The sequence below is a fragment of the Motacilla alba genome, chromosome 3 (assembly GCF_015832195.1).
Source record: "Motacilla alba alba isolate MOTALB_02 chromosome 3, Motacilla_alba_V1.0_pri, whole genome shotgun sequence".
Lineage (NCBI taxonomy): Eukaryota > Metazoa > Chordata > Aves > Passeriformes > Motacillidae > Motacilla > Motacilla alba.
Window position 1 is genome coordinate 57,765,365 of NC_052018.1, and position 19,491 is coordinate 57,784,855.

The 19,491-nt window shown below is 41.9% G+C and overlaps 1 protein-coding gene across 5 annotated transcripts in view; it reads left to right on the plus strand.

Moving 5' to 3' along the window:
• Nucleotides 1–19,491, plus strand: part of PLEKHG1 (pleckstrin homology and RhoGEF domain containing G1) — a 126,545-nt gene that overhangs the window by 75,149 nt on the left and 31,905 nt on the right. For all 5 annotated transcript variants that reach the window (XM_038133597.1, XM_038133598.1, XM_038133602.1 and 2 more), the window contains one exon: nucleotides 4,734–5,272. In XM_038133597.1, the coding sequence (XP_037989525.1) occupies nucleotides 4,734–5,272 (539 nt within the window). The remainder of the gene's footprint in view (nucleotides 1–4,733; nucleotides 5,273–19,491) is intronic.

The following is a 19,491-nucleotide window of genomic DNA, read 5'->3' on the forward strand; positions in this document are numbered from 1 at the left end:
TTGGTGAGAATTTGTTTATGACTGCGCAGTAAAAACCCGAGACATGCCAAGATGGTTGTTTTGCATGTGCCTTCAGCCTTGTAACTAATATTAGAGTTGCCTGTTGGGATGAAACAGTAGTATTCCTGCCCTTGCATGTCTGTGGAGCAGGGACGTGTCATTGTTCTTGCTGGGGAGCGCTCTGGGGTCATGCCATGCCAGTGTGTGTGTGACACAGGAGCAGGGAGCTTTGCAGGGGCTGGGAAGGGAGAGAGAGTAACTGAATTAATGCAAAGGCACAAACAAGAAATGACCTTGTTTTGGGGAGCACGTTTCCTTGTGAGTAGGGACAAGTAGTAATTATCCTCCATTCAGTGCTGAACTAACAACTAATTACTGTTATTCCTTAATTAAAGTATGCAAATTGAAGATTTTTTTTTTCTCCCCAGACTGAGTTAAATACCGTTATTCACAACTGACAAAAGTTCTCAATATTATTTTGGTTCATCCTTGAAAAGGTTCAGTAACCAAAAGAAAGCCTAACAAAAAAAGCAGTGAACCAGGCCAGACGTGGGTCAGGGTATAGAGGACTTGCTCAGAGTGTGTGCCTCTGTGGGCTCTGGGGGTACCTACAATTTCACACAGTGTTTGCAGACTGAGTTTTGATGACTGCACCTACCTGCTGCTGCTGAAACTGGGAGACTGGGGTGGAGTGGGCTTGTAAATCAGTCCCACAGGGTATGGGACAAATTACTTGCTTTTTATAGTAAGTTTCTATGAAAGACAGAAATTTGCAAGAGGTTACAGGGTTTGCAAAGGCACTGGGTCAGTTATGATTCATAGAGAGCAATCTTGGGGCAGACTGTTTACTCTCTCTTCACTGTCATTAATTCATTTGTGAATTTCTCACCAGGCATTTGCTACAGACCTTAGGTAGGTGGTGTGAGGTTGAAGTTACTTTGTGGTACAACTGCAGAGTAAAACTACTCTGCAGAGGTCTGAAAAGCCAAATACAGATGCTGACAAGAGAAAAGAGGATGGGCATATGGCTGTGGCAATGAACTCCATCCAATTGCTCTCTATCCTGATGCCCTTTTGACTGCAGAAATCATCTAAAAACTCTTCCTAATTTTAACAGCAAGGGTAGTTGTAGAGGTTATTTTCCTACCTAAGTGTTTTAAGATGATCAAGTCCAGATGTTAGCCCAGTGGTCGTGCCAATTCCACCACTAAACCATGTCAGCAAGTGTCACATCTACACATCCTTTAAATGCCTCCAGGGATGGTGACTCCACCATTTCCCTGTATACCCTGTTCCAGTGCTTGAGAGCCAATTTGAAATATTTCCTAATATCCAATCTAAACCTCCCCTGGTGCAACTTGAGGCTGTTTCCTCTTGTCCTAATATTTGTTATCTGGGAGAAAAGGCCAACCCCCACCTAGCTGCAACCTCCTTTCAGGTAGTTGTAGAGAGCGATAAGGTCTCCCCTGAGCCTCCTTTTGTCCAAACTAAATACCCTCAACTCCTTCAGATGCTCTCCCATGACTTGTGCTTCAGACCTTTCCCAGCTCTCTTGCCTTTCTCTGGACACACTCCAGCACCTCGGTGTCTTTCTTTCAGTGAGGGGCCCAAAACTGAACACAGGATTTGAGGTGTGGCCTCGCCAGTGCCAAGTACAATGCTCAGATGAGTTTCTGAAGACAAACTTGTGAAGCCTTGGAAGATTAACAGATCCTGTGTTGCTGGGAAGGGCTATAGGTTTTTTTCACAGCTACCTATACCTGAGGCAGGAACTGAGAGCTGGGCAGAACCAGGGCATGCTCCCAAGCCCTGATTTCCATGAGCAGGGTGTTTGGTGTAGGATTTGCCAGCTGAGGGAAGGGAGCTGCTTCCTGGTTCCGTGCCATGCTGAAATCCCCGGTCTGCTGTGCCCTGCCTTTCTTTCAGGTGTGCCAGCTGCCCAGGTGCCTACCTGCTGCTCTGCAGGAACACTGGGCTCCTGTGCCATCAGAGTGCACTCTGAGAAACATATTTTACTGCTTGGAGACACAATGGACAAAATTGTAACAGAACTCTCCACAGAGAAGCCAAATGACAGTTTATATCTGCCTGGGAAAGGAGTGAAAATAAAGTAAAAAGTAACTTTTCAGATTAGTAGTCAGGATGAGGTGCTGAGGACGCTATGGACCAAGTAGCAAATGCCTAGTTTGGTGTAATTTATGTAGGAGCATACAGGAATAGCAATTTTTATAAAAAATAGAGGAACTTGAATCAACCATGTTTCATGCAATTACTTAGCCATGCCTTGCAGTTGCCTAGGGTTTACCAAGGTCACTGGGAATGCAGGTGTTAAAGAGCAAGCCCATTTTAACTATTCCAACTAATCCTCAGCTTTTTTAATAAGCAATGACACTGTCATTAAACAAGAGAATAAGTGGGTTTACTTTGGTTTTCTAAAACATGTTAGGTTCTCCTAATGCTTCTAGCTACAAGTGTGTCCTATGTAAAACTACCTTACCATTTTTTATGACTCCACTGTCATTTGATGCGAACTGTGTTTTGTTTCTATTTTTTATACTAATGAAAATTTTTGTGAAGCAAATACTACTACTAGCGCCTTTGCATTATTACCTGAGAGGCAGACCATATGTCAATGAAATAGGAAGAAAAGAATGTGGGGTAGTGGAATTTCATAAGATTTTTGCCTTTACTTCCCTCCTAAATGTAGCTAAACAGGTGTTTCTTTGTCGCGTAATTTTAGTAAAATACCTTGGAGTAACTTAGCGGAAGTGCTACCCCTGTTATCTTGTTTATCCTGCACATTTTTCAAGGGGACATTTTTCATTCAGCAGTGTTGTGCTTTCTAACTTGAATGTGAAAAATGATCCAAAGCTGATAACAAAAATACATTCTTTCTTATCAAAAATGTATACTTTCTTATCACCAGTAATAGCAAGACACACATCATTTTCTGTATCCACATAGAAACAAGAGAATTTCATTTTTCTGTTTTATTTTTTCTGCATTTTTATTTTTTAATTTTTTCCCTATTTTATTGCTTTATGTCTTATTTTGGAATTGGTACTTGATGTGATTTTTTTCAAAAAGAGTAAGAAAATATGCTTCTATACTTCAAAACTAGAAGAACCTGGCACAAAGAAAGGCTGTAGATTTTCAGACTACAAGATAAAACCAGAGGTATAGACCTTCTGAATTAGGTTTTTAATCTAATGGCCACTTTCTAACCCTTGTAATGAGCAAATTACTCTCAGTGTTAATTCTTTGCACACCTTGAGGGCAATACTTCTTCTTAAATAGAAAGCTAATCCCATCATGACTGAAATGGCGCTAGTAATTACTCACATACAAATGAAATCTTATGCATTCAAGATAGGCCAAATAAATCAAAACATTCTTTTCTGGTATTTTATTTCTGTTTGCTTTGGATTTATTTTGAAAAATGGGGGAGTTGCTTTCAGCTTTGGATGGAATCCTCCCCCTGCTCTGACAGCTGCAGGAGCTGTGTGTCCAGGAGGTTTCTGCTTGTAAGTGCATAGCAAGTCTGATTCAGTTCAAGAAGGGCCACCTTAAAGGTTGGGCGGGTTTGATTTGCAGCTTTATGGTTTCTTTACTGAAACTGTTGTCAAGAGCTGTAATTACTGGTATGAATTTTTGAAAAGTTGTCACTGGACTAAAATAAGGACTAAGCCACCATGCTGTGGGTAGCTTCAGTATTGCTTTTCTTCCTAAATTGTCAGAAGTTTTTCCCTTTTTTCACAGGACAGGCATTATGAAATTCCATGAGTTTGAGGCAATATTTTTTTTGGGAGGACACTTCTTACTGAAACAAAGCTTTGAAGTATTGAATTTACCTGCAGCTACTTTTGCAGATTCTGATGCTGTATCACACACAACTTGGCCAGAGACAAATCTGCATTGCATCATGGACAGTGTCCTGCAGGGCAGTTTGGCAAGGAAAATAAAGCAGAACTGAAATGCCAACAGGAAGACAGACATCTTATTTTGTTGTTGCACTGATCTGAAAAACAGCTTTGGGTCAGTTCAGCAGGGGGTAATATTCTGGCTTGAGCAGAACAGTTTTAGAATTACTTATTTTTCCCAGTAGAAAACTGAATTATTTGGCAGCATTCTTTCCGGTGGGGACTCTTTCTTCTGAAATGACATTATTTTCTTTGGGAAATTGTTCTGCTTTTAGTATTTTTGTACAAGCCACAGAGCTGGTAATTGATAACTGCTTTTAGGTTTTTTAAGACTGTTGGCTTTACGGGATTCAAAATTAAAGACACTTTCTGGTATCACCCTGTGTTTCTTGAGGTTTCCAAACTCCCAAGCCAGGGTCAGGTCTCAGCTGGGAGATAGCAGGGACTGCTCCCAGTAAAGTTGTGGGGGTCTTTTATAACCTTTAGGAAAATGTTTTGAGTTCTGTTTTTCTCCTGCGCTGAGCAGTGGATGTGCTAGCGACAAGCCCAACACACTGGCAGAAGAAGGATGTGCTAGAGACAGAAGTGTGAGCAGAAGGAATGGGTGTTGTAGCCCTCACTGGGCGATCCCCACAACCTAAAAACTGAGTTACAGTGCCCCTCAAACCATGTTGTTCTGGTTGTTGTTTGTTTAAATAGAGTTTTGGCTGCTTTCTATGCAAAAAGCTTTAAAAGTGTCTGCCGTCAACTTATGCATTACATGGAGCAGCAACAATAAACCCACTTCTTCTGTTTGTTTGTTTGTTTGTTTAGATGACTTCCACTTACCTCTTGATGTTGTACCAGCTGTGACAGAAGCCCTTGACTCCAAGAAGCAGGAGGAAGAGTTGCACAAGGACAGCAGATCTTTCCGCTACTGTGAGAAAAACACCATGGACCTGTCAGACAGTGACCGTCCTGTCAGCTTTAGTTCTACTTCCTCCTCCGCATCCTCCAGGGACAGCCACTGTTCCTTCGGAAGCAGAATGACCTTGGTTTCAAACAGCCACTTGGGTTTGTTTAGCCAGGATAAAGAGACAGGTGCCATCAAGCTAGAGCTGGTCCCAGCCAGGCGATTTTCCAGCAGCAAGACACGCAAAAACTCTGCTGTGGAGCAAGAGGATCCTGAGGGAAGCCCTGAGAAAAGGCCAAGCATGCCAAGGAAAGCAGAACCAAAAGGAGCAAGCAAAAACTGTGCAATGTCTCTGGTCACAGAGCCCACCAGTCCAAAGCTCCTCTACGTAGACAGAGTTGTCCAAGAGATTCTGGAGACGGAGAGGATGTATGTGCAGGATCTAAAAAGCATTGTCAAGGTAGGAGGCTTGGTCAAGACAGTGTTGACTGCTCCCTAATGCTATTTTTTACGTTGCTTGATTTTACAGTGGGAGAGATGGACCTGACAATGGAACCCGCATTTGCTGGTCTTTATAAATTAGTGTAACATCGTTGTTCAAGTGTATTTCTAGTTTTTATTTGATTAGATAAATCTAAGATGTTACTGTGTGTTCATGAAGAAAAAAAACATCCTACAGCTGGCAGCAGTAGTGAAAAAAGAGTGATAAATGCTTTGTAGTGAAAAATATAATATTTTTATATTTACAAAAAAAAAAAAATTAGATTGCTCTGTGTCCTAGAATGTATAGCAAGAAGCAAGACAGATTTAACTGCCTCTTCATATGCTTTATCTGAAGGGTCTTACTGATTTTCCCCAGCCCTCCCAGAGTCCTAGCCCTGCAAGTTCTTTCCTGCCTTTTCCCTGTCCCTTTCATACAGCTCACAGCTGCAGTCTGTTCTCTCTCTGTCCTTGGCATGTAGTATTGAATACGGCATATGTATCTGCTGGAAAATATTGTTGTTTGGCTGTAATATGAAAGAATTACATTTTCTTTAATACTTATTCTGAATGGATGTAGCATTTATTAGCAGCAGTAGAGTTTTTGTCCAATCCCTAGCCTAACAGTACCTTTCATTTCTTCTTTCTAGTACAGGGAAAAATATGGATGAGTTCTTCTGTGGATTGTTCTTTTCGCTCTGTATTTGTGTCTGTCCCATCAGCATCATTCCGCTTTGTGTTTTTAAGATGACAATTGATTTCCTTGGATGTTTTTTGTAGCCTACATGTTTAACAGACAAAGAAGTGCTTAGTGTGCTGTTTGTAGAACCTAGAGCTCCAGGTAGGTGTATGTGGTCATCTGAGATAGGAAATATCAGCCAGCTGGAGACACTCTTCCCCACCTGCAGCTCTAAGCTGCATGGTCCCACAATAGCAGGGGAAAAATGTGGAGGCTTTGATAACTCAAATGCATGCTGTGATTAAAACACCAGTACCCCACCCTGCAAAGTTCTGAGAAAGGCTGCTGTTTCTGCAAGATTTCATTGGTTTCCATAGCTGGTGCTGTTTCACTACATTCAACTGTTGCTGAGTTTCATTTTGGACTGTTTAAGGTTGTCAGATGTTGCAGAACCAAGTCAGCTTCTGTGCATAGTAGCCACCCATTAGGCATGACTTCCATGGTTTTGGAAGCCTTAGCTCTCACTCATCCTCCTATGCTGTAAACTGTACAACTTGAGAAACTGGAAACTCAAATGAATATCTTGTAACAGATTTTCCAGTTACAAGCAGGAATACCAATGAATGCTTTCTGGAAAATACTTCAAGCATTACTACAGTAGATGTAGAGTACATAAGGCAAATGCATTTTTAGTTATGGAAGAACTGAAGGAATTGTGAACCTGTGAAATGCCCAAGCCTATTTCCTGCAGCAACTGGTAATGAATCTAGAAAGCTTCATGTGGAACTATCTGGTCCAACCTCCCAGCTCGAGCAGGGCTGTCCTAGAGCACTTGGCACAGGATTGTGTCCAGATGGTCCTTGAATACTTCCAGTGAGGGAGACTCCGCAGCCCCTTTGGGTAATCTGTTCCAGTACTCAGTCACCCTTCCTCATATTCATGTAGAACTTCCTGTGCATCAGTTTCTGCCCCTTGCCTCTCACCCTAGTGCTTGGCACCCCAGAGAAGAGCCTGGAAGCATCCTCTTCATGCTCTCTCTTCAGGTGTTTCATTGACAAAATTCCCCTCTTCTCAAGGCTGAACAAGCACAACTCTCTCAACCTTTCATTGTAAGAGAGATGCCCCAGTGCCCTAATCATATTCATTGCCCTCCTCTGGACCCACTCCAGGAGCTTCATGTCTCTGGTGCTGAGGAACCCAGGACTGGATGCAGCACTCCAGATGTGGCCTCACCAAGGCTGAGTAGAGGGGCAGGATCATGTCCCTTGACCAGCTGGCGATGCTTTTCCTAAGGCACCCTAGGATACCATTGGCCTTCTTGGCCAGAAGGGCCCACTGCTGGCTCACGGAGAGCTTGTTGTCCACCAGGACCCCCAGAAGCTTATATACACAGTCTAAAAGTAGTAAGGAGGGCTGGGATTTTTTTTTGCTTCAGGGTGGTGTTTTTTTTGGCAGAGGGAGGGAGAAAGAGGAGGGGAGCAACACACATACAAAGAACTAAAAGCTGAAGAGGTATCAGATTGAGGACAGCATAAGAACAAAAAAGAAAAAAGTCAATAGGTGCTATTTTAATCGCCCTCTACCCCCATCCAAGAACTATCATTAGAGATGTAGTCTAATGCTTTTTGTCCTCTAGTAGAGGGGATTTGCTGATGCTACATTCTCTGTAGGCAGTAGAAACATACTTAAAAAGAATATGTTCTCACTGTTGTTTCCAGGACTTTCATACAGGTTTCAGGGCTGGAACTGGGAGGGTGTCAACACTCACATCCATGAATCTGCATTCTCTAAATTTCTGGTATAAAAAGGCAAAGCAAATTTGCATATATTTTCCCTTCCTTTGATGGGGGGCTGTTTGTTTGGGTTTTAGATTTTTAGGGGGTGGGAAATTTTTTTTATTAGTTTCAGTGGTGGAGGGGGTGTCGGTTTTGTTTATTTCTCTTGATCATTTCTTTTTATATATCCACGCTCTTTCCTATTAGCCAGATCATTAAGGAATACATAAACCAGGATGGAACCCAGTATTAGCCCCCAGGGTATGCCACTAGCCACTGGCCTCCAACTAGATTTTGTGCCTGTGATCACCACCCTCAGGTCCTGTCAGTTCAGCCAGTTCTCAGTCAAACTTATTGTCTACTTATCCAACTCCTGCTCCTCCAGCTTGTGCATGAGGATCTTGAGGGAGTTAAAAGCCTTCCTGAAGTCAAGGTAGACAATATCCACTGCTTTCCATTCATCTACCAAGCCAGTAATTTCATAGTTAAGAGGTATCAGACTGGTCAGCTTTCCCCGGTGAATACCCGATGACTGTTCTTGATTACCTTCTTGTATTTAGTGTGCCAGGAACTGGTTTCCAGGGCTAGCTGAGCACAGATGACCTACTAACATGGATGATTGTGAAATTGCATGTAGGATCTGGTACTAGTCATAATATCAAAAGTCAGCTCATTAAGAGTTAGCCTAGCACAGTATTTTGGGCAGTGTCCTTTCCAGCCTATGTTGTCCTTAGAACATGGAGTTGTCATGCCTGAAGTAAAATACTATGGAGGAATGGGGCAAAATAGAATTTCATCCTTTTTTATGCTTGTATTGACCTAATGCTGCTAGGTCATTGGTAAGTAACAAACAAAGTAAAAAGTCATAACTTCTGTTGCCTTTTGAATATCTGGGTGATCTTAACAGTGCCAGGTTGGTAGACAGAAGTAGACTTCATGGGATATGGTTAATGTGATTTTTAAATGATCCTGGAGAGCTGCTGAGGTTTTCCAGTTATGTTTCCAACTGCTGACAAGAAGTATTTGGCAGGCTTAGGATGAGTGAGAGGAGGCTGTACAGGTGCTATTTGGCACCTTTGCTCCAGGATAGACATTAAAATACAACTGCTTTTCCAGCCAGTACAGCCATTTTGCCTGTGACCTGGAAGGACAGTTGGGTTAGGATTGTTTTGAGGCACGCTGCTGTGATTCTTGCACAGGCAAGCATTGCAACAAGGATAGAGTGAACTTTTCCACCATTTGGTATGTTTTATCAGATGATCTGTTAAGGATAATTACAATTTTGAATGAGTACAGCTTGAAGCTTGTTTTGGGCAAGTTTGCGATGAGAAATTGGATACCTCTGCTTCCTGCTTGTGTCATGCTGACAGGTGTACTGGCCAGAGCAGAACTCACTGACCTTTCTTTTCATCTTCAGGACCTAGCCTGACTTTTTCAAGTAGTAATGTAGTTAGAATAGACCTAAACTTCAATTAGAGTCACTTACTGAAGAGATTTTATTTTCCCCTGAGTAAAATGCTGTCCCTGAAGTTATGAAAAAATCTGTGTTTTGCCCTTGCAGTTCATAGGAGTCAGAAGCCCCCATTCATAATGTGTATAAATGCTTGTAACTGTAGAAAGACATCGGTATTTCTGTTTTACTTTTGCAAAATGAAAGAATAATGCAAATGCACTATTACAATACTTCCATCTGCACCCCTATCAGTATAATGATATAATTAAAAGGTCATTGGTATCTATAGAATGACCAGAGGGGACTAAAGTGTGCCTTGTCAGTGTGTTTCACATATATTTGATGTAAACAGAGGTTGGGCTTCAGAAATCTTGAACTCTATCTGAAATCTGGGAGACTTCGCTTATGTGAATGAATTCCTCTACACTTTAATTCCAAATGTACCTTTTTTTTTAAAACCATCTCCACTGAACTAGCTGGAGTCTTTGTACTTTCTCCTCTCCAGATCTTTTGTCCTGGCCCCCTCCTTTTATACTTAAGTATCCTCATTTGAAAAAGTCCCATTCTCCTCTGCACAATCTCCTGCCTACAATCTTGCTGCCTCTCTGTCCTAAGTCTTCTCTCAGTAAATCCCATCTGCATCTCATCAGTATGTTGTCTCATTTCCTTATATGATCTTTTGCTTTTCAGTATTAATCTTCCTTATGTTTTTCATCTATGCTGATTCCAGAGCTCTCTCTGTAGTTCTCTCAGCAGGCCTGACAACATTTTCATCATCATTCCTAATTTTTCTGCCATCTTAAGAACATAGAAGTTAACAGAGGTGTCCACCAGGCTTTCCTTGGTTCCCGTTTTGTCCTTCCCATCTTTCTGTAGTACTCCTTTATGTCTCCTCTGCCCTGAAATGGCACAGCATGCTTTTCTATACTGTTTATGGCTTGCAGAGAGTCACTGAGACACAGGAACAATCTTTTCCATGCTCTTGCCTCAGAGGATTGCTGAGCCAGATGTTGCTGGCAGCACCTGAGAATGGCAGTTGTGGGTTAAGGCCTTGTGAAGCCTGAGCTGCACCTTGCAAAGGACCATTGCTAGAAATTCCTATTGAGGATACGTGGATTTAGAGGGTTTCTCTTCCCCCCCACCCCAGTACAGTCAAAAGTGGGGGAGTTTACATCAAGGCAGCGAAAGGCATTACTCTGAGAAACAAAGTCTCCATTATGCTTGAATCTGCTGCTGTCTCTCCCTGAGACATGAGGATATGGTTCATGTCCCTGCTAGTCAGCCTGGGGGTGCTTGTCTTCTCAGGGGAAAGGTCACCAAAATTTTTCAACATGAGCAAAAATGGACATTCTTTCTCGAAAAGCCTCAGGGGAATGGCTATGCTGAAATCTCCTAGAACAGCTCGTCAGGGAGGCAGGTTTCTGGCGTGGAAAGCTTCATCTGAGGTGAACATGTCTGTTGAAGCTATATACCCCTTGTGGGGTGGGGGCAAGCCTTGCAAGGGGAAATGTTGGATGTTCGAGGTAAATACGTGTTGGGGCACCAGTGATGAAGGGAAACCCTTCTGAGAGGAAGTCAGTGTTGGAATGTTATTGTTCCCTGTTTCCTGTCTCCTGGTGCTGCAGCTAGAAGACTTCTCCTTCTGTGTTTTAAGCAGTTAGTTTAAGACTGCATTGGGCACATTGTCACTTGTGATGTGTTAGTAAAAGCAGAGCTGCTTGTGCTCTGGGTTTGCTGGGTAGTGTAGCTCTGAAAGTTAATTCTTTGTAGATTCAAAACCTGGGAATTCCAGTATAGCTAAGGCGTCTCATAATGTTTGTTCCCACATTATAGTTAATTTCTACATGTGACCTCTTTTTCTATGCCTGCTAGCCTGCGTACCTGAGAAAGATACCTTTGGATTGCTGACATAGGTTGCATGTGAAAATTTGGATAAACAATTTAAATTACATGAAAAATAAATATTATGTTTTGTATAAATGTAGTGTGATTATGCAACAGGGATAAGTTTAACTGTGATTAGTATTTGTTAAATTTTTGAGCTGAACTTTCTCAGTGCTTTTGTTTTATCCATGAAGAAAGAGCAGTGTTAAATTCTAATTGACCTCCTTAAGTAAAAGCTTGGCTTAAAAGCAAGGGAAGTTTTGTCCAGTAATACTGAGATATGACAGCTGAAACTGAAGCATCTCAATACATGTCCAAGAGGCCTTCTTTAAGTTTGTGAAGTTTAAAGAGAGCAATATAAATCAGATTAGAAAATGTTCCAGTTAATTAATTTGTAATGGATTTGTAAGTAGGTTTATTAGAGAACAGTAGTGTTGTGTTTTGTTTCTGGAGTTGCTGTTTATGAATCAGGACCAGCACAGGCTGCTGAGAAGGGAGGTAGTTAGGAACACCACAGGGTAAGTTACCAAACAGGTGTAAATAGCTATTCTGGCTACCCTTAAATAAATACCTAAAGTAAATCAGACTTTTTTCTTCTGATGTACTTCAGGGGCTGCTCTGTTTTCGCTGCGGACTTCTTCCTTCCTGTATGTGAGCCATATTAAACATCCTTAAGCAACCTAAAGTAGTGGAAGTATACACAAACTGGGTTTTGTGTTTATGTCTTAAATAGTTTTAGATGCAGTTGTTTCTGGAACTTCAAGATCTTGAACAAAAGTGTTTTGCCAGCTACATGTGCTGTAAACTCCTCATCATGTGTGTCCTTTCATGATGCCTAACAAAAGCAGAAGCAAAACCCAAACCTCGTTTTGCTTCTGGGCAGGATGGGAATGGTTCTGGGTTTTGGAGGAAGAGGTTTTATAGCTGTACAGTTGGAATATTATGTGTTGTGGACAACCAGAAGTAACCTAATAAACAACTTGTGCAGTGTAAGCGTCTGTTTATGCTGTGGCATGAGCAGGGAGCTGTTTGTAAACTAACTTCACAGGAAATACGCAAAGCCAGGGTTAAATATACTGATGCATGGTTTTTCTTACCTGCATCATCACTACTTTGGTCTTATTTCTGCTGGCAACATTCATAAATTTCTTTCATTCAGCACGTTCCCAAGTAAGACACTGAATAAAATATCATTGCTGCCTTCTGTTTCCTTCACCTGTACTTTGCATCCAGTTCTTATCTTACAGCTACATTGTAGAAACTTGCTGGGACAGAGTCTGTCTTTGTCAGGTGATTGCAGAGCTTCACTGGTTGACTGGGACTGCAGACGTTAAGACAGCACAAATGTATAGCCATAGCTTTGGGTTTGTTTTAAGGTCAGCTCTGTGTTTGGACAGCACAGAAGGGTGAGTTACGCTGCAGTAATAAATGAGCTGTCTATAAATGTACAGTGAGCCTTTCTTAAGCTGTGGGTGGGAGAGAAGCAGCAGGGAGGGCTGCTGCTCTTGCAGGGAGCCACAGAATTGCCGAAAAGCCTGGCTGCTGTTGCTCTTGTCCTCCCTTTTCTGGCAGCAGGGTGTAAATCATTCGACCGTGCTGTCTGCAACCTCCTACCCACTTGCTGAATGTGAATGAATGTACATTAAAGGATGGAAGTTAATCTTCTGTTCCAGAAAGCTTTATTCTTTTGGAAGCGGGGAGGCAAGGGGAAGATGTCATTTAAATATGGAGTGTGCCATTTGGAGTGCTGGTGGCAGCCAGGAGACTCCAGGATTGGAACACTCTTCCTGTGACTGCACTGAGGCTGGAGCGGGAGGTTGTATCTCTGCCTAGGGGGATGCATGGAGCCCTTCTGGGATTCAGGAAGTAACAAAAGAAAGGTCTGTTCACCTCTGCCCTCCGTCTTGTTGCTTACTGGCCGTGGATAAGGAGCTCCACAGAACAGAGCAGCAGCAGCTCTACAAAAGTTTATAGAGTAGGCAGGAAGACTCTGAAGAAGAGGTCTGAGAGCAGAGAGGCAGGGAGAGGAAGTATAGCTTATGCTGCAGAATTTTCAGTAAATGTTACAATGGTTTAATGAGATTATATCTTTTTTGCAGAATGATTGGGATTTTCTGTAAAGAAATTTCATCATGTGGAGGTGATATCTTAAAGGCAAAGACATTTCTGCATTTCCAGCCAGGCCATAGTTTCTGGAATTTTCATGGACCATTTCCATTTTGGTCCATGAAAATATTTGACTGCTTTTAAAGTTGTTATATCACTGTTATTAAATATTACTTGTCAGTGAACAGTGTTCTAGTAATCCATGACCTTTAAGCCTGAATGCTTAACAAACCACATAGCAGTCTCTCTCTTTTCTGCTCTTACCACTCCAGCAAATTAAGGTGTGGAGGTAGCTGCTATTTTTCCTGGTTTTATTAACAGACCATTTTGCAAATAAGACACTTTAACAAAGTTTTTCCTTGCAAACCACCCACTGTAAAGTTCCATTTCATTGCTCTTCATATATTCATAAGAAAAGCCATCCAGAAGTCTCTGGTAATCATGTGGTTACTAAGGTTAAGATAAATGTGCGTTTAGGATGTGTGCAGACTTTCTCCATTTTGCTGGGTTTGCATTTTCATTCTTTGGAAAACAGAGTGTTTCAGTTTCCCTTCTTGTGTTTTAAAATAAACATTTCTCTTCTGAAATGTCTCATTTAACTTGTAAACTTATTGAGATCTCTTTTTAAAAATGTTATCATACATTTGCCTTACAAATTGGGGAAAGTTTATTTAATGGGGCAAGGGTCTACACTACAAGGCTCAGGTTCTTTTCCTGGGTGATTTGTATATTGGAAGGCCTAATATGCCTTAATAATAAAATGCCTCAATGTTTTGTTTGATTATAGTTCAATAAGTTTATAACCAGACCAACTAAAGTATGTTGTAAGAAATAATTTATAGATGAAGTTCTTTTTTTTTTTTTAATTTGTAATTATTGAGCACTTCCAGCTGGTACTTTTTTGAGTAAGATTGAGATATTGAATGATGACAATGATTGACACCAGTGATGTAGATCTAGAAATCTTTACTGCACTTCATCTGCCTACCAACCTCAAACTAATTTACATCCTAATTACTATTATCATTTTCATTTGGCTGTTTTCATTACTGTCGCTTATTTCTTCTGTGTTTCCTTTTAACTTTAGAAAGGCATTAGATGAAGGCACACATTACTCCTAAATGACGTGTCAGTAAACTACTGATAGCATTTATAATCCCGTGATCTCCACCTGTGCTCTCAACTTGCTTCTTACCACACCTCTGAGCAGCAATTTTGAGTGCCAGCTTCTGGGAAAAAATCTTGTAGCTGTGATGTGGCAGTGGGTGCTGGCTGATAACTGAAGATAAATGTGAGACATGGTTTTAATCAGTGGGTTTCAACTTCAATAAGTTGGTGTGCTGAAGTGTCTAAGTGGGGTTTCACGTGAGTTTCTGTTCCCAGTGATTTACCCATAATCATCTTTACAGATGTTGGACTTGTCTGTGTACAATGTATCAATCACAGTTTCAATTTGTGTGCTTTTAATGCATCTCTGTCAAATTACAGTTTGATTTGACAACCTGCCTTCCAAGGTGTCTTTTTAAGATGGGAGATTTTAGCATGGAATTCCTACCGTTGAACAAGGGAATATTATTGAACTCTGACTGTGTTTCATTAGAGCAAAAATTCACTACAACAAAGAAGGCAAAACTCCATGAGAGCAGTCCATCCAGGCAGGCTAACAGTTCAATGCTGGATCAGCTGGTGTCAGGTTTTGACCCTCCCAGAGAGCTTTATAGGCACAGCAGTCATGGTAAAATGTCTCATGGGACACAAGAAGAAAGCATATGCTGGGCAAAAAGAAAGGACATAAGACCCTCGACTGGTGGAGTAGGCATTGTAGGACGTGTGAGTCCTCCCACCCCAGTCCTAGAAGGGAGCTGTGGGACAGAGCTGGAAATTGATACAGGCATCCTCTGACACTGGGGCAGGGGCAAGAGGATGTGCAGACCTTGCTTTAAAGTCTCTAAAGCAGCCTGTCTGTGGAACCCACAGCTGCAGGAAGCTGTTCTGCTATCTCCCAGCCATGCACGCTGGAGAGGCAATTGTCCTTGCCCAGGGCCCCTATGAATGGATTCAGTGCAACAGAGTGTTGAGGGACCTCTCACTGACAGTTTTCCAGGGCAAATTCTTTAGTTCATTTCCTGAGATTAGCTGTGCTCTGACAGCTTGAAGTCCTGTGACAAGATCTCCTGACTGTTAAATTGTTGACATTGATGTGCCCTAGAAATTTCTGACTTTGTATAGGACTGTGCCTGTGCTCATGTCTACTTGGGCACAACTGTTCAAAGGCAGTCTAAACCAAAGAAAGCGTGTGTTTCCAAGGTGCAAGGCATAGTGTTAGGACTAAGGAATCTCTCACTGCTAATTTTGGCTGACACATAACTCCCCCTGTGGCTTTCCATGCGTGTGGATGAAGCCAAGGGGACCTACTAGGGGTCACTACTTCCAGGCCTTAGTAGCTGCAAATGGGATGGTGTTTTAACATCTATAATATAGATGAGGAAGTTGATTATCAAAAATCTGTCCCTCAATGATAGCAACATAGAAAAAAATACTTTTTTTTTAAAAATCCTCTTCTCTAGGAATAATTTAAGTTAATACTGTTAACTTATTTACAAACCCCTAATCTGTGAAGCATAGGGAGATCTCTGTCATGACCGCCTTACTCTGCAATGTTAAACAGTGGAAATAAAACTTACATGTGCTTTCTCTATTTTTAGTCTTTCCTCATACCATGTTCTCACGAGTGCTCCCACCATCAATCTTTGCCCTTCCCACATGCAGTCAGTCAGCAGAGTATCGTCTTACCGTGTCACGCTTTATTGCCGCTACCCGCGGGCTGCGTGTGAGCCAGCTGCACGTGGCAATTGGCACTTCCCAGGAAGCTGGCTGGAAGCACAGGTGAGCTTGGTATGGATCCTCCACCATCCGCCCAGGGAGAGGACTGGTGCTGGTGAGGTGGCCTCCTGCCAGCTCAGAGACTCAGCTCTTCTGCAGGGAGATCGGAGAGGAAAGAAATCAATCACAAACCGCATCTAGTGTCAGACTGTGTATTATCAGGTTATCTTGGCTGCTCCCGTTTGGAGGGGGGCTGGCTGTCAGTCCTGGGAGGTCTCCTCCATGTCCTTTTCCCTTGATGGCAGAGTTAGTGCTCTCCAAGCACATCCTTGGACATGTAGTGACATGCCCTCCAAAGCCCACCTGCAAGCCCTGGCATGCCCGTTTCCCGCAAGAGCTTTGCTGCTGCTGACAAATGGCAGTCTAGCATGCAAGGTACCAAGGGGTATAAAGCACATGGGAAAAGTGAGGAGGAAGCACAGGAGCTTTCTGCTCACACTGCCGAAGGGAGCAGAGGAGGCTGTGTCTCCAAGCCTGTGTTGTCCTCAGAAGGACTCTGGCTTAGGCTGTTGTGGCAGGACTGTGCTGTGCCTTAGTGGGCATCGCCCCAGGTAGGGGCTGGTACTTCAGATCTGTCCATGCTTTGGTCTATGCGAGGTTTTTCCAGCTTCAGATGTCTGTGTACAAAACCCCACCAAATATCAGTAAAAGCAGAAAGTAGAAAGACATGCTCACAGAAATTTTCTTTTTTATTTAGGTTTCTAAGTTTGCATGTAGTGAATCTGTAGGGTGGACAGTGCAAGCATTTTTAGGTTTCAATCCCTTGGACTTATATAGCCAAAGGAACCACAGCAAGATAGCAAAGTATGCTTAAGATACAAATGTACCTTGCCTTTGCAGAGCAAAGCAGTGCTTTAAATAATTGAAAAGAGATGCAATGAGCTGCCCTCACAGAAATTCATCATCCTTGGCCACCTGTTGTGTGGACAGCATGCTATTCCTTGAACCACAAGGCATTCAGAGTATGCTGCAATGTATGCTGGATAAATAAATAAATAAAATAAATAATGGGGAAAAAAGAACAGGAAAAAAAATCAGGCAAAAGGTGAATTGGTACATATTACAGTTACCTATAAATTAGCAGAATAAGCACTGGGAAGCATTTTATAGTGTCTAGTCTAATGTACATCTGTTGCCCAACTTTATTAGTTTACAAGTGTATGCCTAGTGTGGGCAGCATGGCTTGAGCTAGCAGGCTACAAATAGGATCCATTCTGTGGCATGTTTTCCTTCTGGCCTGCAGCCTTTTCCTCCAAGTGGTGTGGAAGTGGTGCTAAGGTGGCTAAGGCTGCTGGGCTGTTTCAGTGGTTCCTCTTCTGCACAGCCATCTGATTTTGGCCAAACACATTGTTGTTGTGTAGAGAGGAGTTGGGAAAAAATATGGCCATGAGTATGGGGTAGTACCTAGGAGTAAAATCTGCTTTACTAGTAGCACAGATCTAGGGAGTATCAGAAAACTGAGGGTCTGAGTGATGCTATGTCCCTGCCTGGATCATGTCCTGCTTGATTTAATATTATCTATCCCTCCTCTGTCTGCAACACAACTAGAAGCCACTGAAGTTTTAATAAATACCTGGTTTAAAATATTTTTAGGTCAGAGACTGTGGTTTTGTGATGTAAGTCCTCAGCTCTTGAACCTAGACTGTGTTGCTGAAATCAGAGACATAGGGCAGCTTTGCTTTCTCCTGCAGCTTGTTTAGGCATTAGAAAGCAAAGTTTCCTAGTGGGTAGAATCCTTTTTTGATTCTTTTTTTGGTATTGCATTTATTCAGATTTTCAGTCCTGTGTGCCTTGTGTGGCTGCCTCTTGGCAAAGGTGTACCTGTGCAACTACAGTGCTCTTTTAACAATTTTGCTTATCTTTTGTGATATTTTTATATGCACACTCCTGCCCTGTAAAGGGATTACTAAGAACTTACATGGTATATATGTTTCTTGCAGAGCAGGATAAAAATTGATTCTCATTTTACAAGGCAGTGTGATTTTTTACCCGTTTTTTTAGAATTACTATTTTAATATTAGCATTACTATTATCCCTTTTAATGTGCAATTTTAACATTACCACAGCAGTGGCTGATTTATACTATGGTCTAAACAACAATAGATGAAGTTTTTAAAGTGAAGTGTGCATATGTGTTCAAAGGAGAACCAGGGTAGCTAGATAAAAGAGTCCCACTCATTTGCATTTGATTTCCAAAGTTTGGCCATAGAAAACATTAATCAATATGTAAAAATCATTTTGCTCATTTTGTGCTTTTCTTGACAGTTTTCTCTCATTTCTGATTCATATTTTTTAGCCTCTAAGGTTAGTGTTCTCATAATTTTATTCCTCTAGAGTTTTTTGGGGATTTTTTTGGGTTTTTTTTGTGATTGTGGAGGAGGAGATGGTAGTTAGGGTATGCAGCTTCTAGCATACATTCCTTCTGATGGATTTGGCATGATGAAAGACAAATGAGGAGAACATCAAACCCAGCAAGAAAGGCAGGGCAGTCTGGCAAGACTCTCCTAGTTTTTGGAGAGTTTCAAGGAAAAGGGAGGAGAAAATTGTGCAATACCATGAGAGCAAACTATGGTCCATAAATCAATCTAAGGAGATGGACATTTGTGAGGGGTTTTTTTCTCCTATAAAGTAAGCTAGATGTTTATGCCATAACTGCAGAGAAGCAATAAAAGGCAAAGGTTATAAACAAGTCATTCGGTGCCGACAGGGGGTTCATAGATGCTGACAAGAAACAAATAAAGTGAATAAGGCTGATACTCTGTTCTGATAAATTTCATTGATTTCTGCACCATGTCATTACATTTGCAGCCTGCCCTGTTATCTTGTAGCTCCAAACCTTTCATTATGGCTCCAGATGATAACAGCTGTTGATACACGGCTGTGACTACCATGGGGGTAAAGTACCATTTGCTAAGAAATAATTAGGAAAACCCCTACGTCTGTGTAGCTTTGATCTGCCTTTGGTGTTGTCCTTGCAGAAGGCATTATATGCCAATACTGCATCTGTTTCCTGGATGAGTTCATGAAGCCTTTATGAGAGCACACGTGCCCTATAAAGCAGTACAATCAGACAGGTCCCACTGGCTGAGCCAGTGCAAGCAGTGTGCTGCTGTGCAGGGCCTGATCTGCATGACACCAATGTGTTAGGACTGTCCAAGGTCCACCTTTTTCACAAAAACTTGAATACTTGGAGCTGTTTGCTGTGTGTCTACTGCAGGTATCTGCTTACACCAATAACAGCAACTTAAACATGTCTGTAGTCTCAAGTCAGTAATACTGACAAAGGTAGAAAGCTAAACCAGGACAGCAGTCCCCAAACTATTATTTCTTAGCAGTATGAGGTGAGGTATACGGTAACTAAATCCCAAGTGTTTTGAACAAATAACCATCTTGCCTTACCCTAGGGAAGCACAAATCCA